This window comes from Aedes albopictus, chromosome 1 (genome assembly GCF_035046485.1).
Source record: "Aedes albopictus strain Foshan chromosome 1, AalbF5, whole genome shotgun sequence".
NCBI classification, from domain to species: domain Eukaryota; kingdom Metazoa; phylum Arthropoda; class Insecta; order Diptera; family Culicidae; genus Aedes; species Aedes albopictus.
The window spans coordinates 317,109,528-317,134,926 of NC_085136.1; the positions used below are offsets into that span (position 1 = coordinate 317,109,528).

The 25,399-nt window shown below is 38.4% G+C and overlaps 1 protein-coding gene across 4 annotated transcripts in view; it reads right to left on the reverse strand.

Moving 5' to 3' along the window:
• The window catches only part of LOC109423620 (ankyrin repeat and fibronectin type-III domain-containing protein 1-like), a 324,977-nt gene that overhangs the window by 73,451 nt on the left and 226,127 nt on the right, over nucleotides 1-25,399 (reverse strand). For all 4 annotated transcript variants that reach the window (XM_062847175.1, XM_062847176.1, XM_062847174.1 and 1 more), the window contains one exon: nucleotides 24,184-24,378. In XM_062847175.1, the coding sequence (XP_062703159.1) occupies nucleotides 24,184-24,378 (195 nt within the window). The remainder of the gene's footprint in view (nucleotides 1-24,183; nucleotides 24,379-25,399) is intronic.

A 25,399-nucleotide genomic window follows, 5' to 3' on the forward strand; every position in this document is an offset into this window, starting at 1 on the left:
AAAAACAAAAAAAAAAGATAAAATATGGCAGACTTCAATGGGCTGGATACGAAGTGCAAATCTAAGAAGAAACAGTTACGAAAGCATTATGAAGCAAGGAACCAGGCAGAGGTCAGCGACTTTATAAAAAATACCGTATAATTTAGTAGTTTTTAAGAAACATAAATTTAAAAAAATCCAAAGCGATGATTCATACAGGGGAGAGACAAAATGATCGGGACAGGCAACATCTTAACTTTTTAAAAAAATCTTTGAATGTGCACCAAAAAATCTAAAATTTTCACTGTAAGTTGATCAACTAGTTGTGTATCAATGATCCAAATTTGGGAAAGATCGGGCTATTCTACATCAAGTTAGAAAGATTCTAGAAAAAGTCATAATTATCCGATAGCCAACTTTGAACTGTTATATCTCCGGATTCAAAGAACCGATATCAAAGGAATTTTAAGCGTTTATGAGTCATATAAAGAGCTTTGAAAAAAAATGACTAAAGTTAAAATTATCAATAAGAAAGAAAGTTACAGCGATTTCATTTATTTTATTATTTTTTAGTAAATTGGTCTATTTTCAATATGCTCCCCATTACTTCTTCAATTTATTGCCGATTATTTTGTTCGTTTCTGTCAAAACATATTCATATTGAAGTCAATTACATGAATAACCTGTTATTCATGGTAATTATAATTACCATCTCGAATTTTGAAGTGATGATGAAATTTTCGATAATTTGGTGTTACATATATCAGAAAAATAATCTAAGCGCTACAATTTTCTTTCGTATTAACAATTTTAGGTTATGTAAAAAGTTTTTCAAAGCTTATCATATAAGTCATGACCGCTCAAAATTTCATTGCATTTGGTTCATTGAATCCGGAGATATAACAGTTAAAATTTGGCTATTGGATAGTTATGACTTTTTTCTAGAATCTCTCTAACTTGATGTAGAATAGCCCGATCTTTCCCAAATTTGGACCACTTTTCAAAAAGTTACAGCTATTTGACCATTTTTTGAAAAGTGAAAGTTTTGCCTGTTTCGATCATTTTGTCTATCCCCTGTATTAGCAGGTCGTAAAAATCATTTTGCGATGTAAAATGTCAGAATGTGAGTCGCACAGAAAAGTAGAATAACCGCATTGTAAATATGATTTCTCACCCGACGACGCGCTGCGGGTAAAACCTCAAATTTATGTACACAATTCGTGTTGGTACACCTGCCCTGTACGTACGATGAAGGTATGTGGATCAGCGTAGTTAGATGTAGGTGGTGACACTACTGCTGTTGAGACCCGACCAGGAAGGAATATCAAAATTTTTAAATTTTTAATATTTAATTTATAGAATTATTAAATTATTAATAAATTATTCAACTACTGTCTTTTTTATGTCTTCAGAAGATTTCGCAAAATGGTCAAAATAATAAAAAAATATAAAAAAAATCACTTTTGCAATGAAACAACCCAAGTAACAATTTTAAATTTTATCAAAGTTTTTAGCGATTCAAAAATCCTAAACATAAAACCATTGATGCCGACTTGAAAATGCTCTCGAGTTCTTGTATGCCTCAATAAGCCCACATTCTGGATAGTTGGCCCAGTCTTATTAGGGTCTACAGGACTTCGTATGCAAACTGGCTTAGGATTTTGGGTTGTATCATAGTTTTATCAATCTTCTAAATAAAACCATCTTCTGACTTGTCAAATAATTATTTTGATTATTTTTCACTCTCAATGTTCGATCGTCAGAATAAATTATGCTTGGTTGTTTATCCAGCCATCAATTGGAAAGATGCAGATATGGAATTCAGATTTGTTTTCCTATTTAATACGTGTCAGGAGACATGCCGCGGAAAATTTGTGGTGAATGTGACTGTGATAATGACAAAAACTAAGTGCGCCACACAAACTATGCATAGTTTGGAAGTTAAATGCATTTAATTTACCCGGTGGAATTGGGTGCAAAAAAAAAATTCAACGCAGCGGAGTTTGAAAGACATTATGTAATTTTTCTGACAAAATAAAATTACGGAAACGTGTTGTATGGTTTAATTTGATCTTAAGCTGTACTTGAAATTATAAAATTGAGTAATAATTTGTCTGTATTTACAAGAATTATCCCGGCTAGGCGACATATTTTTCTGATAAAACTCTGTGTTCCTGATGATTCCTCCAATAGGGCTAACCCTCCTGAGGTAGTCATAACTGAGCTCATGATAGAACTAGCGGTTTTATCACAGCATTTTTTTGGTTTATGTTACGGCCACGAAATCTTTTGTTGGTTATATGCATTGCCTCACAGTTTTGTGTATTTGTTTACAAAAAGAATCTCCGACAACAACCGCAAATGCAAGTTTTATTGAAATGGTATATAATAAGTGATAAAACTAATTCATGTCTACTTGCAAGTCTTTAATTGAAGATGTTTATAGCAGAAGTTCTATGATAGTTTTATGGAACGCCAAAGGTTCAAAGTAAAAAAACTACCACATGAAACTTATTTAGAACAACTAGCTTTTTGACATGCTCGTATAAAACCAGGATAAAACATGAATAAACCTCCAAGGCATGCTGTTTGTTACTTGGGAATAACATAGGTATGTTGTTATAATTTCAACAACATTATAACACACCTATTTTTTTAGTTTAGCTTTAGATAGCGTTCATTTATTTTTTCTTCTTACTTGTGCTTTTGGGCTGTTTACATTTTCTTTATTTGACACTTCTTATAAAAAAAGAAAAAAATATTTTTAATTTTGCTGTTTTTGCTGCGATAAGTATAAAAAATTACATTATTTATTATTACTTATTTCTATAACCAATGCTCCGATTGATCTGAATTTTTTACTGTAACTGGCTAACATCTCATGTTTCAAATGTAGAGAAAGAACTTTTTAATTGATTTTTTCTTACTGAAAAAAAAATACAAATGTTCATTATTTTTTGGAAATTTTGCTCAAATTTAAGGCGATTGGCCTATATAATCACCAATATCTCGAATCCCACTAATTTTATGAAAAAAAAATACGTTCAGATCATCGAAATAGGGGAAATTACCTATTCTCGGCCGTTTTGTTCTCTTCGTCTTTAGGGGTTTTTTGAAACCTATTGAACTCAGAGTTGGTCTCAAATCCTTCCCAACTAAGCTGAATTATATGGCCAAGTTTCAGGAAATTTGGCTGACAAAAACCCCCCATGACGAAGAGAACAAACCTGCCGATAATACCCATTGTCACCCTATATTGTATTTAGCTTTCTATTCATGCAAAAAGATTGAAAATTCGTTAACTGCAACGCAAAATATTGGAATTTAAGTAAATTCCATATTTTTAAAAAGTGTTCAGCTTGATTTTCAGGATTAACTCAAAAACTGTTCTACTTAAAACTTTTTAAAGCACGATCTTGATATCAGAACAAAATTATGCGTCAAAAATATTGATCGTTGATAGAAGTTCATGAATTTCTTTTTTTGTAAACTAGTGTAATCTAACAAAGTTTGTTAGAAGTTTGTTACCTACAAAAATAAATAACAAAAATAGTAAAAAAAAAACTGTCACGATAAATATAACACACTAGATAGCAAGTCTACAAAAAAAAAACGAGAACAAAAACAATCTTGAGGGCATATTCATATCAATCTAAGTTATTGACAACTTTAGTTGATATGATTATACCCAAGTGCAAAACGCACATTCTGCTCGGGTATGGACCAACCAACCGACACGGATATATGGTTGGTTTGGTCTCTCCAGAAGCTTGTCACTAATTGTGTTGTTTATGGTTATTTGGGTAAAATCCTGTCCACTGCAGCAGCAGCAGCATATTTTCTCGGTTAAAAGTTGGTCGACGACTGGTCGGTTGGCTGGTGAGAAAATTTCGGGGATGGAAACCACTTTTGGCTGCGGGCAAAAAGTTGAGCTGTCGTCATGTGGTTTGACTTTTTCTAACGTCAACTTATCCATAGGCATATTTTTGGAGTTTATCTTGAATTTTAAAAATTTAGAATTTTCTACATTAGGTGCAATAGATTTCTCAAATAAAACTGCCGAACCTGGAACCTGCACGGAAAATTGTACCGGCATTTTTTTTTGAAGTACATTCGGAAGCTTCTTTGGTAATTCCTTTTAAAAATACTTTTGGAATTTTTTTGTCATTTTTTTGGGAATTTCTACGAGGATTCCTATGAAAACTCCTTCGACAATTCTTTCGTCTAGTTCTCAGGTAATCCCTTTGTTTATTCTCACTGTAAGTCTGAATTCCATTCGTGATAAGGCCGGAACAAATTTCATTTTCTTCTTTTATCACAGTGTTTGTTGACTCGTTAAGAGGAGGGATGATAAATAATAAAAAAATGATGAAAATATGCCTAAATTTTCTTACAAATTTTATAAATTCTCGAATAATTTATTTGTGTACCCCCTCAAAATGTAGAAATCCGACCAAAATTTTCCGAGAACCGGGCTTCCCCCTCGGTGATATAAGAGATAATCGAAATTTGTGTCAGGCTAACTTTGAAAATTTCTATAGAAATTTCAATTGCTCGCGGTTTTATTTGGAAAATCTTTCGAGTCAGAAAGTCAGAAAAAATCAGATAATTCGACATTTATTTATGAAATGTTTCCGTCATTCATTCAAAAGTTTTTTCGGCTATTCTTTTGAAAATTACTTCGGAACCTTCTTTGTCCATCCCTTTGACGTTTTTTTAAGATTCCAGGTGGTTTCGGGGAGTTTCAAGTGGGTATGATAGGGGTTTCCGGAGGTTTCAGGATGCTTTAGACAGAGTTCCAGAGCAGTTTCAAGACGTTTCAGGTTCCAGGAGGTTTCGGAAACCTTCTTAAAAGCCCATGAATCTCCCTGAAGCACCTGAAAATGACGAAAACTAACCGGAACCTATCTGAATCTCCCAGAAAAGTCTCTGACAGTCGTTGAAGTCCTCTGGAACCCCCTGAACCGCCCTTAACCCGAGCAGGAGAAAATAGCTGATGAATAACTAACTCAGGTATGGAAAACCGAATACCTACAACCTGAATGAGGTATTAAGTAGCCCTGCATAAGAGGTAAAATACCTAAAATAATAACTGGTGTGTATTCTGTGCATAACACGTGACTAATGACATCAGGTATGGCAATAGCTAAATAATAATCGGAGATTTTTCCATACAAATAGCGATTTTTACATAATTGAATAATACCTCAAGCAGTCCTCAACATTAAACCAATAACTCGTTGAGGTATTTCATCAATACCTACAAAATACCAAAATAAGTTATTTTCAATACCTGGATAACCGACCAATACCTTGTCTTGGTATGATACCTGACTTTGGTATGCTCCAGTTATGTGGCAGTTATTCATTCCTGCTCGGGAAATCATCCTGAAACCACTCGGAATGCCCGTGCAACCCCCTGAGACCCCTAGAACCTCAGTGGAATGCCCCAGAAGCCTCCCGGAATCCCTTGAGTACGCTTGAACACTCTGTTACGCCTCTGAAATTTCCTGAAATCCCATGCAAAGCCCCTGCAAGCCCCATAAATCTCCCTGGAACATACCTGGAACGTCACTGAAATCTCCTAAAGCACCTCTGAAATGCTAGAACGCCACTAAAATCCCTTGGTACACTCCTGAAACCAGACCCATGGAAGGCCCAACTCCTTGAAACTTCCTGGAACATACATGTCAACAGTTCGGTAATGTCAGTGTTTACCAATTGGATCATGGATTATACACATTGAGATTGTGATGGAAAAATATTTAATAAAGTTTCTACGAAACTTAATTGCCCAAGTATTCTCATGATAAGCTTCAGGTTACTTGAAGGTTTGAGCAGTCCGAACATGATCGGAACTTCGCCAAAAGTTCCAGCAGGACGAATTTCGTCTTCGGCAAAGTTGATCAGGACATCAAGAGCTACCCGTTAGTGAAATTGTTGGTTCTAGGTTCATCCGCTAGGTGGCGCTAGTGAGTCCTAAAAAATCTGAACTTCTGTATCTCGAGAATCAGACTACATAGAAGAATTTCGTCTTCGGCAATGTTGATCAGGATATCAGAAGCTACCTGATCGTGAACTAGTTTTTTTCCTCCCCTGTTGGGGAAATTAAGGCACAGCGTCCAATAAGTTGAACTTTTGTGGCATAACAGTAAACTAGCAAGTTCAGGGCTTATCGACTAGGTGGTGCCAGTGAATTAAAGAAAACCTTAGCTGCTGTATCTCGAGAATCAGTCTACATGGAACAATTTTGTCTTCGGCAAAGTTGATCAGGACATCAGAAGCTACCCGATAGTGAACTAGTTAGTTCTAGGCTTATCGACTAGGTGGCGCTAGTGAATTCCAAAAAATCTTAGCTGCAGTATCTCGAGAATCAGATTACTTAGAAGAATTTCGTCTTCGGCAATGTTGATCAGGACACCAAGAGCTAGATCAATAGTCATCAAGAGTTAGTTCTAGGCTTATCGATTAGGTGGCTAGTGAATACCAAAAAATCTTGGCTGCAGTATCTCGAGAATCAGACTACTAAGAAGAATTTCGTCTTTGGCAAAGTTGATCAGGACATCAAGAGCTAGCCGTTAGTGAACTTGTTAGTTCTAGGTTTATCCACTAGGTGGTGCTAGTGAAGTTGATCAGGACATCAGAAGCTACCCGATAGTGAACGAGTTAGTTCTAGGCTTATCGACTAGGTGGCGCTAGTGAATAACAAACAATCTTAGCTGCTGTATCTCGAGAATCAGACTACATGGAAGAATTTCCTCTTTGGCAAAGTTGATCAGGACATCAAGAGCTAGCCGTTAGTGAACTAGTTAGTTCTAGGTATATCCGTTAGGTGGTGCTAGTGAGTTCTAAAATTTCTTAGCTGTTCTGTTCTGATTCTAAGAATCAGACTACATAGAATAATTTCATCTTCGGTAAAATTTATCACGACATCAAAAGCTATCCAATAGTGAACTAGTTGGTTCTAGGTTTATCGACTAGGTGGCGCTAGTGAGTCCTAAAATTCTAAACTTCTATATCTTGAGAATCAGACTACATAGAAGAAATTTATCTTCGGCAAAGTTAATCAGGACATCAAAAGCTACCCCATAGTGAACAAGTTGGTTGGAGATTTATCCGCTTGGTGGCGCTAGTGAGTCTTTAAAGTTCTAAACTTCCGTACCTCGAGAATCCGAATATTGCACATTTCCCACCTCACTGGACAACTTTCGCAGTTAGTATAAGTGCGGGATCGTGAAAAAACTGCGATTTTGCATCGAATCGTTTCGGTGTCTTCTGAGCACTTATTTAGCAACTTGTAATGCATAAGTGCGCAGAAGACACCAACACGATTCGATGCAAAACCGCAGTTTTATTCACGATCCCGCACTTGTACTAACTGCGAAAGGGATTCAGTGGGTTGGGAAATGCGCAATACATAGAAGAATTTTGTCTTCGGCAATGTTGATCAGGACATCAAAAGCTACCTGACAGTGAACTAGGTAGTTCTAGGCTTATCGACTAGGACTTACTCCTAAAATTCTTAGCTGATGTATTTCGAGAATCAGACTACATAGAATAATTCCGTTTTCGGCAAAGTTGATCAGGACATCCATGGTTAATCGTTAGTGAACTTGCTGATTCTAGCTCTATCGAGAAGGTGGCGCTAGTGGAATGGATATCATAATAACCTCGACAACTTTTTCTAAGTGCTTTGTCGGTCTGTAGTGGGCATTGTGCTGTTCGATTTTGTCGCATAGTACCATGGCACAATAACCTATTTTGCTCAGTTTTATGATCAAATCATACGAACTGAAAAAGTTATCAAAATATGCCACGAGGCGTCATCGATGATTTACAGCTTTTTTGTCACAACTCTTGTTCCAAGGGGTTGTGCACTTCCTTCAGCGCATGTTTTCCCACAGTACAAATTAAAATGATAAAAGTAGCCGTCACTGCCGCAAAAGGCTCATAGTTTATAGCCGAACCTTATGAGCTTTCCTCTGATAAACTGCTTTATAAGGTGACGGCGGTAATACCGCACCAACTTCGTTGAATAGGTTCTGATCGAACACATACCATTTTTGGAAGTTCGAAAACACGATATTTTTGATTTCCTGCAACTTGATTTCTCGATCTTCCGTATGGTCTACGATAAGATATTTATTCGCAAAATGATACACTAAGTTACTAAGTTACTAATTTTCCCGATTTTTATTCGGAAAAACGGCTGAGACTTTGGTAGAATATTGCCGAAGTCGGTATTTTTTTCTAAATGTATGTGGGGTCAATCTCATTTGTACAGCAATTTCTTTGGAAATTATTTCGGTAATTGCTTTGGATATTTTGAAAATTATTACATGAAGTTCCAAGGCAATTTCTTTTCAACTTCGTTTGACATTTCCCTTGGATATTCCTTTGGTAATTTGTTCCGGAATTCTGTATGCTATTACCATAGAAAATCAATCATAATGTCCTTTGGGAATAATTGGATTTCCACGGGAATTTCAGAAGGATTGTGAACTGCTCAAAAGAACTGCTTGAAGAAGTGTTCAAGAAATTACCGAAGGAAACCTCGACAAAATTGTCTGAGAAACTCTCAGAACAATTGTCCACAGGCATTCCCCAAGAAATTGACATACAAAATGCCAAAGAAGCCGAAGGAAATCCCAAAAAGATTGCCGAGGAAAATCCTAATCGGTACTACCGAAAGTATTTCCAATGAAATATCTAAAGAACTTTCGTTGAAAATGTTGAAAAAGTGCTAGTGCAGTTTCTATTGGAACTGAAAAACGTAAATTAAAAAAAAATCTGATAGAACTTTCAAAAGAACTGCCGAAAAGTTTAAAAAAATCTAAAAATTTACAAAAAAAAACTTAGCAGTTTTTGAAAGAATATCTTGATAAATTCTTTAAGGAATTTCCAAAGGTATTCTGGAAAATATACTTTCTTGAAGAATTATTGTAAGAATTTACAAAGAAATTACATACAAACTGCATACAGGACATTTATAATTATTTTCGAAGCAATTTCCAGAAAAGGACTGCAAAAATAATAGCGTGTGGAATTCTTTATGAGACATACGATGTTTTGATCGAACAGGTGGAAAAGGGCCAGATAACCGTCGCAAATACCAAATAAGATGAACTCGAAAACATTAGCGCCACGAGTATGCGAATTTTAAACCTTATTGATTTCTATGTGACTGCTATTTTTTCTGAGGATACATGGAAAGTAACATCTCGAGGAATGGAAAACAGTTTTTAAGCTAAAGATTTCAATTTCATTTACATTCCCATTAATCCATGGTACATATTGCAATTACTATCGATTTTCCCTTGGCGTTTCCTATCATTGCCCTCTCATAACAAAACACAAATCCGACCAGTTTCAAATTACTCCACTAATCTCTCGGATTAAAACACATTCCCAGACCACTCGGTAAATGGCACAACCATTCACCTAACCACACTTGGTAAAATCCAATACAAGCTCTCTCTCTGTATGGTGTGCAGGTGGCAGCTTTTCCACTAGTGAAGCCGGAAACCCGTTCGTCCGTGGCTTCTATTTTCACCCGCATGGGAATTTCCGCGATTGTGTGGGAGAGTGCGGGAAAATAAATTTCCATCCTGCTGTGGGACGCAACCAGCTGGATAATTGCTGTAATACGTTAACGTTACAGCTGCAGTGTCTAAGCACATAGGTCTTTAATTAAATGTACACCAGTGACCCCCGTGACAGTAAAAGTCAAGCTATTTTCCTCGGAGGTTATGGACCCATACTCTCGAAAAGTTTACAAGTTCGTTCCGGAAACTTCCAAACCTTTGTAAGTTTTATAGCATTTACCGAACTAATTAGTTAAATGCCTCGTAATGGATTAGCTTGGTTAAAACTTTTCCCATTTGGCCCTTCGCCGCCAATCCTTGATATCGTGGCTCCATCTGATCCTGAGATTATCTCCATTTTGATGATGAACCAAACCGACCCCGCATTGTGGGTCAGCCAGCGGAATCCTTCGTTGACATGGGTCTGGATATCACTATGATGGCGGGCGCGCACAGGAATGTCTTCCACTTGGCAATCACGCTCCGATGAGGGTCCGGTTCCTTTGCTCAGCTCCGTCGTCGTCGTCGTGTGGTGACCACAATGCAATTTAATCGAATGCCAAGGGCGCCGTAGGATGGAAGGAAACTATTCTGCTTCAGTAACGCACGGTGGTATATTAGGTGGCCAAAAATCAGTTTTTTTTTTACAGTTTTCCCATGGGAAATCTGTCAAACTACTGTCACGCTAACACAAACGTATGTATTGTGCGGGGTTCTTTACACTTTTACTGACACATCATCCGAACATTTGTAGTGCTCAGACGTAAGACCGCTGGACTCAAACTCATTGTTAACTTTCAGGCATACTAGAAAAATGCAATCACTGGATAGACTGAAAGACCAAAATCAGTTTTGAAAGCAGACTTCGTTATCCATTTTGGTAGTGGGCACGAATCATAATCTATTTCGTATGTTATACATTTGTAATGTTTCATTTTATTGTGCATTTGCAGTGTTCTATGGTTTGTTTTGTTAAAACTGTGGTTCCAGAGGTATAGAAATATGACTCAAACACAAATGTTAAATGAAATCTTTATATTTCACTATTAGCTCTTTTTAAAAGTTTGTTTCGAAAATTACTTTTTCAATAGTAACATTAAATAAAAGGCATTTTTCACATAAAATATACAAACGGACAAACATTTTCGGCCGCCTGATTTCATGGAAACCAACCATAGTGCAACGTCGTTCACCCTACCAAACCATTTGCGGGCGATGAAGAAAACTACATTATTGCAAAACTTAAGATTCTGCCGGAGGAATACGGAGGGGAAGCCTTTGTAACGGATCCGCTTCGTTCCTCTAGAGAAAAACTCTTAATTAAAATAGCACACCACGCCACTTGGGGGGGCCAGAAGCTTCAGCCCAGAGTTTTGAAACCTGTGCAGTAACGAACAACAATCCTGCCGAAGCTGGGCGGTCCGGTGGCAGCGGATTGACTTTCCTGGCGTTGGCTTTGCTGACCTTCGTCAGCGTGAAAGGTATCCGCTCCTTGGCGAGAACTTTTGACGTCTTGAGAAAGGAAAGAAATTCACGAGAAGATAGGTTGCTTGATGGAATGGGAAAGTTTCTCGTTTTCAAAATATTGAAAATAACTTCAAAATTAACATGAAGCCAAAATTCAATTACAGATAGAACTTATACAACATCTTAAAACATTCTTGAGAGACGGTAGGTTTTAGAACTATTACTAGTTCTGTTTTCGAAGTTTTCTGCCCTTGACAGTGCTTGAAAAGTGAAACGTTTTTTCCGAACGAAGCAAAATTTGTTCCGCATCAACCAGCGATTTTCAACACCTTCAGAAAATTATAACAAGAGAACGGTTTGTTGGATTGAAATAATGTCATATAATTTCTGTTTTCCAAAATTATTTTATCTTTCGAATTATTTTTAAATATGTTTCTGTATAAATCTTACTTTTAGCCACATAATGTGCCAAATAGCCCAGGATTGTCGAATGATTCTAGTTATTTTTTCCCGAATTTTAGAGCACAATCAAACAATTTCTAATATTTTTGAAATTAAATATAAATTATATGTACAAGGTCCAATGTAAAGTTATACATGTTTATTTTCCTACCATACTTAATCCAACCACACTTAAGTTACAGCTATTTGTAAAAAAAATACAAAAATGGGAAAAAAATGTATGTAAAAAATGTATGATACCCGTCATACGGGTGTTCCAGGTGGTTTCAGGGGGCTCTACCCCATTTGGCATAATGCCATTTGGCATAACGCCATTTGGCATAATGCCATTTGGCATAAAGGCCATTTGGCATAATGGCCATTTGGCATAATGCCGTTTGGCATAACACGAAGAACAGCCTTCTTGGTAAGAATGTGCATAATATTTGTTATGCCAAATGGCCATTATGCCAAATGACCATTATGCCAAATGGCTTTTATGCCAAATGGCATTATGCCAAACGGCATTATGCCAAATGGCATTATGCCAAATGGGGTAGAGCCGTTTCAGGGGGTTCAAGGTGCGTTCCATAACTGTTCAAGGGGTTTTAGGGGCGTTCCATAGGTTTTTGAGGGCGTTACAGAGATCTCTCAGGGCCCATATAGCCGAGGCGGTAAACGCACGGGTATTCAGCATGACCATGCTGAGGGTGACGAGTTCGATTCCCGGTCGGTCCAGGATCTTTTCGTAAAGGAAATTTCCTTGACTTCCTTGGGCATAGAGTATCTTCGTGCCTGCCACACGATATACACATGCAAAATGGTCATTGGCAGAGGAAGCTCTCAGTTAATAACTGTGGAAGTGCTCATAGAACACTAAGCTGAGAAGCAGGCTTTGTCCCAGTGAGGACGTTACGCCAAGGAGAGGAGGACAGAGATCTCTCCGCGAATTTGCACAGAAATTCATCCAAGAAGTACTATGGAAATTACTCTAAAAAATTGCATAGTAATTTCTGCTGGAATTTCCATACAAATTCTTCCAGGAATTTCTACAGAAATTTCTCCAAGAAATTCCTGTAGAAATCCACAAATCTTCCCCCAGAAATTCTCACAGAATCTCTTCAGGAATTTCTACAGAAATTTCTTCAGGAATTTCCACAGAAATTCCTCCAGGAATTTCCACAGAAATTCCTCCAGGAATTTCCACAGAAATTCCTCCAGGAATTTCCACAGAAACTCCTCCAGGAATTTCCACAGAAATTCCTCCAGGAATTTCTACAGAAATTCCTCCAGGAATTTCTACAGAAATTCCTCCAGGAATTTCTACAGAAATTCCTCCAGGAATTTCTACAGAAATTCCTCCAGGAATTTCTACAGAAATTCCTCCAGGAATTTCCACAGAAATTCCTCCAGGAGTTTCCACAGAAATTCCTCCAGGAATTTCCACAGAAATTTCTCCAGGAATTTCCACAGAAATTCCTCCAGGAATTTCCACAGAAATTCCTCCAGGAATTTCCACAGAAATTCCTCCAGGAATTTCTACAGAAATTCCTCCAGGAATTTCTACAAAAATTCCTCCAGGAATTTCCACAGAAATTCCTCCAGGAGTTTCCACAGAAATTCCTCCAGGAATTTCCACAGAAATTCCTCCAGGAATTTCCACAGAAATTCCTCCAGGAATTTCCACAGAAATTCCTCCAGGAATTTCCACAGAAATTCCTCCAGGAATTTCTACAGAAATTCCTTCAGGAATTTCCACAGAAATTCCTCCAGGAATTTCCACAGAAATTCCTCCAGAAGTTTCCACAGAAATTCCTCCAGGAATTTCCATAGAAATTCCTCCAGGAATTTCCATAGAAATTCCTTCAGGAATTTCCATAGAAATTCCTCCAGGAATTTCCATAGAAATTCCTCCAGGAATTTCCTTATAAATTCTTCCAGGAATTTCTACAGAAATTTCTCCAAGAATTTCCACAGAAATTCCTCCAGGAGTTTCCACACAAAAGCCCCCAGGAGTTGTCACAAAAATTCCCCCAGGAATTTTCACATTAATTCCTCCAGGAATTTCGACATAAATTTTTCCAGAATTTTTCACATAAATCCCCCCAGTAATTTCTACAGAAAGTCCTCCATGAATTTCCACAGTAATTTTAACAGAAATCCATCCAGGAATTTCCACAGAAATTCCTCCAGGAATTTCGACAATAAAACCTCCAGGAATTTCCACAGAATTGCCTCCAGGAATTTCCACTGAAATTCCTCCAGGATATTCCACAAAAATTCCCCCAGTAATTTCCACATTAATTCCTTCAAGAATTTCGACAGAAATTTTTCCAAAAAATTTCACAGAAATTCCTCCAGGAATTTTTACATAAATCCCCCCAGTAATTTCCACATAAATTCTTCCAGCAATTTTCACAGAAATCCCTCCAGGAATTTCTACATAATTCCCCCCAGTAATTTCCACATAAAGTCCTGCATGAATTTCCACTGCAATTTTCACAGAAATCCATCCAGGAATTTCCACAGAAATTTCTCCATGAATTTCCATATAAGTTCCTCCAGGAATTTTCACAAAGAAAATCCTCCAGGATTTTCCGTAGAAATTCCTCTAGAAATTTCCACAGAAATTTTTTCAGGAATTTCCACAAAAATTCCTCTAGGAATTACCACAGAATTTCGTCCAGGAATTTCCATAGAAATTCCTTCAGGAATTTCCATAGAAATATCACCAGGAATTTCTACAGAAATTCCCTCAGGAATTGTCACTAAATTACCCCAGGAATTTCCACATTAATTCCTTCAGGAATTTCGACAATAATTCTTCCAGAATTTTTTACAGAAATCCCTCCAGGAATTTCCTTAGCAATTTCCACAGAAATCCATCCAGGCATTTTCACAGAAATTCCTCTAGGAATTTCCATGGAAATTCCTCCAGAGAATTTCCACTAAAATGCTTCCAGGAATTTCCACATAAATTTCTTCGGGAATTGTCACATAAAAATTCCTCCAGGACTCCTGACTTTCAAAATTTAGTAACAAATTCTTTTAGTTCGATTTTTCTGGAATTTCTGCATAAATTTCTCTAGAAATATCTCTTGAACAATTCCTTTAGGAAATCCTCCAGGAACCGGTACAGATTATTCCCAGGAATTCAAACAGGAAACTCTCTTAGAAATCCTCCAAGAACTTTCTCAAGTAGTTCTCCAATATTTACTGTGCAATTTTCAACAAATTACCAGTGAATTTCTTATATTTTTTTCTTGAATTTAATTCAAATTGTTCACAAAACCTTTATTTTAAATTCTTTTAATGATATTCTACGGGGATTTCTTAAGAACTATCTCTAAGAATGAAGCCAGCAATCTTCCTAGTAAGTCCTCAAGGTTTTTTTTTTTACAAAATTCTTCAAACATTTCACCTCGTCATCTTTCCAGTTGTTTTTCAAATATGTTTTACCAAGAGTTACCCCAGGTATTTTCCATGAATTTTCAGAGGATTTTTCCCATGAATTTCTCTAGAATTTTGATAAAACTTGTCAGGAATTCCTCAATTATCTCCCTCGGTATTTAATTTCCACAATTTTGAAAAATCACCCAAAGTTTTCTCAGTATTTTTTTTAGAATTTTCCGGGAGTTTCTCTAACATATTTCTTCAAGAACTCCCCTTGAATTTTCTCTGGAATAGTCTGCGGGTACTCTACCAAAGTATATTTCACAAAGTTAAAAAAAATGTTGAAGAATTTTCAGATAGTTTCACATTAATTTCCTAAGCAAAACTTCCATTCTCAAGGTATTTTTCACCAACAATTTCCCTATGCATTTACCCAGGATTGCTTCACAAATTTCCCGAATGTCTTCAAGAAATTTACCGATGAATTTTGAGTATTTTTTTTTTCTTGGAAAAATAATTCCCTTAGAAACTTCTGTACATTTTTTTAGAACCTACCTCCAGGAATGAAGCGTGCTATGTTCTCAGGAGTTCCTGAAGGATTTTTTTCACAAAACTCCTTTAACATTACTCTAGATATTTATCCGGGATTTTTCCCAGTAGTTTCTCTAGAAAATTTTCCTTTTTTTTTCCAGGAGGGCTTTTATCAAGAGTATCTCCAGAAATTATGATAAAATTTCCCAAAAATCTCTCAGTTATCTCCCTCAGCAATTATTTTAAGATTATTTCGAAAATTGTCCCAGAGTTTGATCAGAAAGTTCTCCAAGAATTTACCGTGGATTAAATTCTATATAATTCTTTCTGGAATTTGCCTTCTCTAGAATAATATTCAGTAATTGCTCGAGAATCGTTTTCGAGGAATTTCCCAAAATTTCTGCTGAAGTTTCATAAATTTGTCCGGGAATATTTGTTCTTATTTCCAAACCATCCTGGATTTTTTAAAGTATTTCTTTTAGAACATTTCCAGAAATTTCGGCAAAATTTCAGGAAATTTCAAAATTTTCATTTTTTTTTTGAAACTCATAACATTTCTAGGGGGAATCATCTCAGGAATATCTCCGGTTATTTTTTCAGGAACAAGAAAAGCAATTTCCTCATGAATTTTCCCAGGAGTTCCTTTACAATTTGTTCACAAAAATCCATACAATTCCTACAGAAATATGAAATGATTTTTTTCAGAATCTCTCTCTACTAATATAGTCAGGCATGTAAGGAAGAAATAAGAAGGTTTTTTCTCTCGGCACTTCCAGGGAATTTTAGGAAGCATAGCATGGTGTTAAGGAGATGTCCCAGGGTTTCAAGAGCGTTCCAGAGGGTTTGAAGAGGGGGTTTCTGGAGCGTTTAAGGAAGTTTATGGGGTGTTCCAGGAGTCCAAGGTGCGTTCTATAAGGTTTCTGGGACGTTCAGCAGTGGTCCAGCTGGTTTCAGGTGCATTCCGGGAGTTTTGAAGATGTTCCATGGGAGTTTCAGGGAGTTTGAGGAGTGTTCCAGAGAATTTAGAGCGTCGTATGGAATATCAAGTACGTTCCAGGGTGTTCCAGCTGGTTTTCAGAACCTGTAAGGGGTTTCAAGAGGAGGTTCGGGGCCGTTCCAGGGAGTTTTGAGGTGTTCCAGGGCGTTTTAGAGGCGTTCCAAAGGTTTTCATAGGATTTCTTGGGTGTTTCAGGCCGTGTTAGAGGGTCTCGGGGCATTTCATGCGGTTTCAGAGACGTTCAAGCGGGTTTCAGGTGTTTTCAGAAGCGATCAAGGGAGTTATAAGGGGTTTCAGAGGTGTTCCAGGAAGTTTCAGGGGTGTTCTAGGGGGTTTCAGGGAGCCAGGGATGTTCCAGGACTGTTCCTGCGGGTTTCAGGGAGGTTTCAGAGTGTTACAATAATTTTCAGGTGTTTCAGGAGCAATCCAAATGGTTTTCAAGAGGTTTAAGAGGAGTTCCTGGAAGTTCTAGGGACGTCCCATGGAGTTTTTGGGACGTACCAGGGTGTTTCAGCGGGCTTTAGGGGGTTTCAGGAGGTTTCAAGGGGTTTCAAGGGTGTCCCAGAAGATTTCTCCCTAATATCACCCGAAGCTCTGAAAAGCTTTGATACTTATCTGAAAACTCGTGAAACTTCCTTGAAAGCCCTTTAAATTCACTTTGAATCCCATGGACCCCTTCAGAAACTCCCTGAAAATCCATAAAACTCATCTGAAATCTCCCTGAAATCCACTCAGAAGCCCAAAGGAACCCCTGCAACCTCCGAGAACCCTTTTGAAAACTTTCTGAAACTCCCATGAAACTTAGAAATGAAAATCGAATAAATTTGTAACAATTCCAGTACTAACTGTCCAACAATAGGCGTATTACCCTATTCGGCATAAGTCAAAATATCTAAAATATCCATTAAATGTTATTTCGATACCTACACACTCAATCCTTAATTGCCTGTTTGGTACTTTTTTGACGAAAATAGAACAGAAGAACTTTTCCGGTATTTTTGGTAATCAATTTTGCTTAGGCTCAGTACATCAACTGTCAAAATCGAGTGCAAGAGGTAAACAATCCATTATTGCTGTATTTAGCTGTTCAATTTTCGACAAAAATTTACCTAACACGGTATTCAAAATTAAGTGTGTAACATCAATTTTAAAATATTTTTGATTTCACCTTTTAACACCAAGCAAGAATTTAAATTAATCATCAAACTAGTTCCAGGGCAACACCATTTATGAAACAGAGAGCTTTGGTTCAGTTTTTTGCAGCAGTGAGCAGTGAGAAGTGACAAGTGAGCAGTTTGACGTGATAAGTGAAGAGAAATCATATGTTTAGTGAGAGGCCACATTGTCAAAGTTATAAAGGCGTTGGTATCCAGCATGACCGTGCTGGTTACTGGTTCAATTCCTGGTGAAAGTGAAGCAGTGAGAAATGAGCACTGAAGTGTAAAGAGTAAACTGTTAGGAATAGTCAGTGAAGAATTGATGAGTGAGAAGTGAGGAATGAAGAATAATTTATGATAAGTGAGCAGTGAAGAGTGAGGGGTGAAGAGCGGATGATAGTTCCCAAATGGAGTAGTACGTGCCTCCGGAGCCGACCTATGAAAGGAATGAGCAGTGATAAGTGAGATGTGATGAGTGAGAAGTGAAAGAATGAAAAGTGAGCAATGAAGAGTGAGGGAAGTTCAGTTTCAGATTCATGTGGATTTATATATGACGTCGATCATCGATTTTCTACATCTGCTCGTCGAGCTCGTTCTAAAAACATTCATATGACCTTTCAAAACAATCCAACAATACTTCATGAAATTCGAAAATTATTCAGGAACTTCCAGAATCTCTGTGTGAAGCTTGAGCATTCTCCAGGAATCCTAATATCATCTGTGAAATTCAAAATGGGACAGCTTATGCTGAAAAATTAGACATTGGACAGCTTATGATGAGATCCGAAACATGGGACAGCATATACTGAAAATCTCGCATGACATGGGACAGCCAAAAATTATTAAAATTCCTAGTTTGATCGGCATTATGGTCCCACCTGAGTTTTGCTTTGAAAAGCTAAGGTCAATTGAATACTTATGTAATGTTTTGTCTATACTTAAATGATATATGATAAGTCTCTCTATTAGGGTGGTCCACACTTATATGAAAAACAAAAATTTCGAAAAATGCCAAGTCTTACCTCCTAAATCAGTTGTTTTGGACCCCCAGAAGCTACGTTCAAAATTTGAGCAAAATCGATTGAGCCTAAGGGGGCGCTCAAAACGCTTGAAGTTTGTATGGAAAAACTTGACCAAATGTATGCAGAAATTTTAAGTTTTCGAATTTTGCCGCTAGGTGGCGCTGTAAGCGTTCAATAATCAAACCCTTTGGTATTATTGTAGGTGACTATATGCCAAACAACTTTGTCAAAGACCGCGAATTGATCCGACGGCTGTGAAAAAAGTTATACCCTAGGCAAAGTCAGGCAAAGTAATGAGATTTCATTATTGATATTATTCCTTTACATGTATTGAAAAAACAACAATAAAGTTTATCCTCACTTTACCTAGGGTATAACTTTTTTCACAGAAGTTGGATCACTTTGCGGTCTTCGACAAAGTTGTTTGGCATATGGTCACCTACAATAATACCAAAGGGTTTGATTATTGAACGCTTACAGCGCCACCTAGCGGCAAAATTCGAAAACTTAAAATTTCTGCATACATTTGGCCAAGTTTTCCCATACAGCGCCCCCTTAGGCTCAATCGATTTTGCTCAAATTTTGAACGTAGCTTCTGGGGGTCCAAAACAACTGATTTAGGAGGTAAGACTTGGCATTTTTCGAAATTTTTGTTTTTCATATAAGTGTTACCTTACTCTCTATCCTGATAAATTCGTTTTTTTTTTATTTTTATAAGACTTGTCCGTAGAAAACAAGGCTTAAACTTCAAACGCGATTTCCTCAGTTTGCTGTTTTGGAAAATGGAGTATGCTGTGCAGCTACAACTTTGATTGTATGGGGGGCAATGTATATTTGATCATAGTAATGAGATTCTGTTAATCAGTTAAGTAAAAGCTCTAGGCTGTTTTAAGGAGTTTAGAGGGAAGATATCAGTGCTATTTCAGGGGCGTTTTTTGAAGAATACCTGGACAGCTCCAGGGAGATTTCCGAGGACTTTCGAGAGGATTTAGGGGGCTTCAGATTCCCCGTTCATCAAATTGTATCCTCTATGGAGCCACCATGTGATCCCCTTTTGCTTTCATCTCCGATAAGGTTCCATTTTGTCCCCTTCCCTTTTTAAGCACCCTGATATACGTTTGATTCTCTTAAGACCCCGCAACACCCCTTATTTGCTCCCCTCTGCCATCCTGAGTCGTTCTTATTTGTCACCCCTCCCCATATCTCGAAACTTTCATGGAAATCATCAAACCCCCTGAAATGCCCTCTTCTCACGTGACCCAAACCTTATCGTTTTACGCACTGATTAAATTTATGCGCAACATTCGCTCTTTTTAAAATTTCAAGAGAATTTTTTGGGCAAATGTTTGAATAATTACAAAAGGCGTTTTGATTGACTTGCTGAAAAGATTTCTGAAAGAAATATTGCTGAGAGGTGTACATTGTTTGAGCTTTTATAGAGATATTGATGGCGAGATATGCCAAGATAGACAAGCTTTCGGTATAATCATCTCCAAGCTTCTGTGGAAATCTGTTCCACGCTTATGGGAAAAGTTTTTCCAAGGATCAGAGAGAAGCTTCTCAATGCTTCTCAGAAAAGCATTCGCAAGTTTCTCAGAGAAGCTTTTCCAAGCTTTTCAAGCTCCTGGGAGATGTCAGTGACACTTCAGAAGAGCTTCAGGAGGATACATGGATGGTTCCAGGAAGATTTCATAGGGTTTCTAGGGAATTCAGATGACCTTTTCAGGGGGTTTACTCTCAAATTGTCTCCTCTATGGAGCCACCATTAACCCCCTTTGGCTGCAATTTTCCTTTTCCAGAAAATTTCTTGAGGAAAGTTTCTGAATAACTGCAAAAGGCGTTTCGATGGAAAGTCAATATGGAAAAAAATGGTAACTCGAATGATAAAACAAGTGACAGAATAAGATTGTGGCAAAGTATTTCGAAATAAATTGTGTTGAGTAATTTGGTGAATCTGGTCCATTTCACTATTAGGTTTTCCATTTCAAGATTTTACAGCCCTTTTGTTTTCTGCATTAAATCCGAAAAGTTTCAAAGAAAAAAAATGTAAACTAGAAAATTGCTTGACAAATATGACTAAACTTTTTCAAAGGTCACATTTATTTATTTATTGTATTGTGCAGCTTTACAAATCTTTGTGAATGACTTGTTGTTATCAATTAAACTGCTACAAATCTCAAGGATAATTTTCGATTCCATCCATTGATACATTCCTTCCGGCCCTTAATACCTCGTAAACATTTTCCCATAATTTCATCGTACACATAATCCGTTCTTCATTCCATTGAATAAATCCTCCCCTGAGGATGCACATTCCACCGCACATATCGATGTCATTCCGGATCGGGCTCACCACCACCACGGCTCCAGCAAACACAGCTTCCATCATCATCATCACCCGGTCGAGAGGCGACAAATCACTAGCAAAAATAAAATAATTCCAGCTGTAATCCTCTTACGATATAAATACCTAGTGGGACGAACATGCGGCGTTGATGCCACGAAAAAAAAAAACTCGTAAAACCTGATCCGCCTGCGGATCTTGGCGGAAGTAGGGCAAAGGATCAATTTTTAGCCACGGACGCGGACGGTAGCTTCCTGAATTCACCTGTCGGTGTGGTGAGGAAATTTTCATACACTTTTACCTCACATTAGCAACAGCAAATATGTGGGATAAAGAAGGAGAATCAACAGCAAGGAAAATTGATACTGTTTGCATATGTAATAGAACGCTAGGTACCTATGTATGTTGGGGGGAGTGAAGCGAGGTGGCTCCGTTGGCGAAATTGTATCCTTGGCGAAGGAATGTTTACTGAAAGTTCGGGAAAAGTTGGCTCTGTTGGCTAGACGCAAGAAAAGTTCCTATGACCTATGATGGGAACGTAATGTTGTTGCAAAAAGTTTGTTTAGTTTCAATTCTTGTCTGCACGCCACCACGGTAGATGCGGGTAAATCGAGCAAGGTAAATGAATTTATTCATGTGGCATGCAACTTTTGGACTGGAATAGGTAAACACATGTCCGATTTGTTTAAATTATTCAAAAGTTGGACACAGGAAACAGAGAGAAGAAGCTTTTAAATAATTTTTTTCATGTTTCTGGAAGAAGCTTTTCTAGGCTTTTGAGAGACATTTCTTCAAGCTCCTACAAAAAGCTTTTTCCAAATTTCAAGGAGTAGTTATTCCAAGCATCTGAGAGAAGCATTTCCAAGGTTCTTAGAGAAGCTTTTTCAACCTTCTGGAAGAAGCTCCAAGCTTTCAAGCTTCTGGAAGAGGCTTTTTCCAGCTTTAAGAAGAAGCTTTTTCAAACTTCTGGAAGAAGCTTTTCCAAACTTCTGGAAAAAGCTTCTCCAAGTTTCTGGAGGAAGCTTTTCCAAGCTTCTGAGAGAAGCTTTTCCATGCTTCTGAGAGAAGCTTTCCCAAGCTTCTGAGAGAAGCTTTCCCTAGCTTCTGAGAGAAGCTTTCCCAAGCTTCTGAGAGAAGCTTTCGCATGCTTCGGACAGCAGCCTTCCTAAGCTACGGACATACGTCTTCCAAGCTTTGGACAGAAGATTTCTCGAGCTTCTCGGAGAAGCTTTCCTAAGCTTCTGGGATAAGCTTTCCTAAGTTTCATCGAGAAGCAATTCAAAGATTTTAAAAGAAACTTTCCCAAGCTTCTGAGGGAAGCTTTCCCAAGCTTCTGAGGGAAACTTTTCCAAGCTTCTGAGAGAAGCTTTCCCAAGCTTCTGGGAGAACTTCTTCAAGCTTCTAGGAGAAGCTTTTTCAAGCTTTCGGGAGAAGCTTTTCCAAACTTCTGAGAGATGATATTTCCGAGCTTCTGGGAGAAGCTTTTCCAAGCTTCTGAAAAAAGCTTTTCCATGCTTCTGGGGGAAGCTTCTTCAAGTTTCTAGGAGAACTTCTTTAAGCTTCTAGGAGAAGCTTTTTCAAGCTTCTGGGAGAAGCTTTTTCAAGTTTCTGGGAGAAGCTTTTCCAAGCTTCTGGGAGAAGCTTTTTCAAGCTTCTGGGAGAAGCTTTTTCAAGTTTCTGGGAGAAGCTTTTCCAAGCTTCTGGGAGAAGCTTTTTCAAGCTTCTGGGATAAGCTTTTCAAGCCTCTGGGAGAAGCTATTCCAAGCTTCTGGAAGCTATTCCAAGTTTCTGGGAGAAGTTTTTCCTAGCTTCTGGGAGAAGTTTTTCCTAGCTTCTGGGAGAAACTATTCCAAGCTTCTGGGAGAAGCTTTTCCAAGCTTCTGGGAGAAGCTTTTCCAAACTTCTGGGAGAAGTTTTTCAAGCTTCTGGCAGAAGCATTTTCAAGCTTCTGGTAGAAGCTTTTTCAAGCATCTGGGAGAAGCTTTTCAAGCCTCTGGGATAAGCTTTTCCAAGCTTCTGGGAGAAGCTATTCCAAGCTTCTGGGAGAAGCTTTTTCAAGCTTCTGAGAGAAGCTTTTTCAAGTTTCTGGGAGAAGCTTTTCCAAGCTTCTGGGAGAAGCTTTTTCAAGCTTCTGAGAGAAGCTTTTTCAAGTTTCTGGGAGAAGCTTTTCCAAGCTTCTGGGAGAAGCTTTTTCAAGTTTCTGGGAGAAGCTTTTTCAAGCTTCTGGGAGAAGCTTTTTCAAGCTTCTGGGATAAGCTTTTCAAGCCTCTGGGAGAAGCTATTCCAAGCTTCTGGAAGCTATTCCAAGTTTCTGGGAGAAGTTTTTCCTAGCTTCTGGGAGAAGTTTTTCCTAGCTTCTGGGAGAAACTATTCCAAGCTTCTGGGAGAAGCTTTTCCAAGCTTCTGGGAGAAGCTTTTCCAAACTTCTGGGAGAAGTTTTTCAAGCTTCTGGCAGAAGCATTTTCAAGCTTCTGGTAGAAGCTTTTTCAAGCATCTGGTAGAAGCTTTTCAAGCCTCTGGGATAAGCTTTTCCAAGCTTCTGGGAGAAGCTATTCCAAGCTTTTGGAAGAAGATATTCCAAGCTTCTGGGAGAAGCTGTTCCAAACTTCTGAGAGATGATTTTCTTAGCTTCTGGAAAAAGCCATTCCAAGCTTCTAGGAGAAGCTTTTCCAAGCTTCTGGGAGAAGCTTTTTCAAGCCTCTGAGAGATTTTTTTCCAAGCTTCTGGGAGAAGCTTTTCCAAGCTTCTGAAACCGATTCACTGTTCCGAAATTCAAGTACCTCCAATTAAACACATTTCTTGAAAAAAAAACATGAATTTCCAATTAAAGGGCTATTCCCATTACACCAGGCCGGGACCGTGCCGAGCCCCGGCCGTGCCCCGGTCATCGATTTCTTACATGCGATTACTATGGCGTGTTTCACATCACACCGTGCCGGGGCTCGGTCGGGCCCCGGCCGGGCTAGTGAGAAGCACGCCACAGATATCGTTAGAAAGAAATCGATGACCGGGGCACGGCCGGGGCCCGGCACGGTCCCGGCCCGGTAAAGTGAGAAGACCGCTTAATCCTTGCCGACCTCAGATCTTCAAAAAGCTTCAAAAGCTTGCCTCCCACAAACAACATCAGACAACTTCGTCCGCCTCTCTCTTCGCCCCCCCCCCCACCTGAAAGTATTCAATCTCTGCTTTGTGTAGCACCAAATACAGGTATGTAAGTATGTAGAAAAACAAACTACAACTCCACCAGACGGACGACTATTTCACTTACCTATGATGTTGGTGAAGGACGTCTTCCCGCTGGTTCCTCCTGTGCCGCCGCCTCCCCCGGGGCCTCCTCCAGCCCCGCCCGGCTGGCTCCCGTGATGCTGGCCCGATTCGAAATTCCCCAGCTCGTGGATGGTGGCTTCCGCTTCGCACAGCAAGTTATTCAGATGCAGCCCGACGTTGTTGGCAGCCGCTTGAACTGGAATTGGGGAAATGAGAGATGGGGAAAATGAGGAAGATAGAGATGAGAACGTCTCTGCTTGCGATTATTTACTTTCGGGAGGGTAAGATGAGTATCAGAAGTTTGTAATGATGGAGATGAACCAGCCTCGGGCTGAAAATCTCCCTAATAAAGCTAATCATAATAAGTTTGTAATGACCTTAATGGAGAATTAATGGATTCATAAATATTCCCTTGTGTTTTTAAACCTAGCTGTAAAATCCTAGCTTACTTTGCGGGGATATTTTGCCATGCAGAGAAAGAGCATCATTCAGCATGTAATCGAAACCATCTTCTGAAGTAAAATTTTGAGGCAAAATAGATTCCAAAAGGTTCTTAGAACCAGCATAAAACCAAAATAAAACAGTTAAGGTTTTATAACACTTTTAACAACTTCTTTAAAACTTATTGAACTACAAATTGCTTTGTAGACATTTTTGGGAAATACATCTATGTCCAAACAAAAATATAAAATAAATTGTTTAGGGTGAAGAGTTATCATTTGTGTCTACCCCAAGTAACAGTTGCAAGGCAAATGGTATAGAAAAAGTCCTTAGAACTACAATAAAACCTAAATGTAAGCATTGCAGTTCTATTGCGGTTCTCAAAATCTCCCAAAAACAATTTGATCTTCAATTGTTGCTAAGGATGCTTCACAAATCTACAAAGATTATGTAGATTCAATAGAGGCCTTCCTCAAGATGCCCATCTTACCTCCTCTACTCCCTTCCACAGATTCAGGATAACGTGAATGAATGCTGAATTCGTCCGTCGTCGCCAATTATGATAAACAAGCGTGTAAGATAGGACCCCTGAAATTCCCATTCTATAGAATTCTGTTGCCCTACCACCACCGGTGGGCGTTGGTGTTCAGTCACATTATCTTCAGGCAGGGTTTGAAGGTTGTGGTATTCGCGCCTCCTGCCGTGACGTTGCCACTTTCAATTATCAAAATTAATTAAAAACTAATTTACCTCCGGGGAAATTTGAGTGGCGGCTA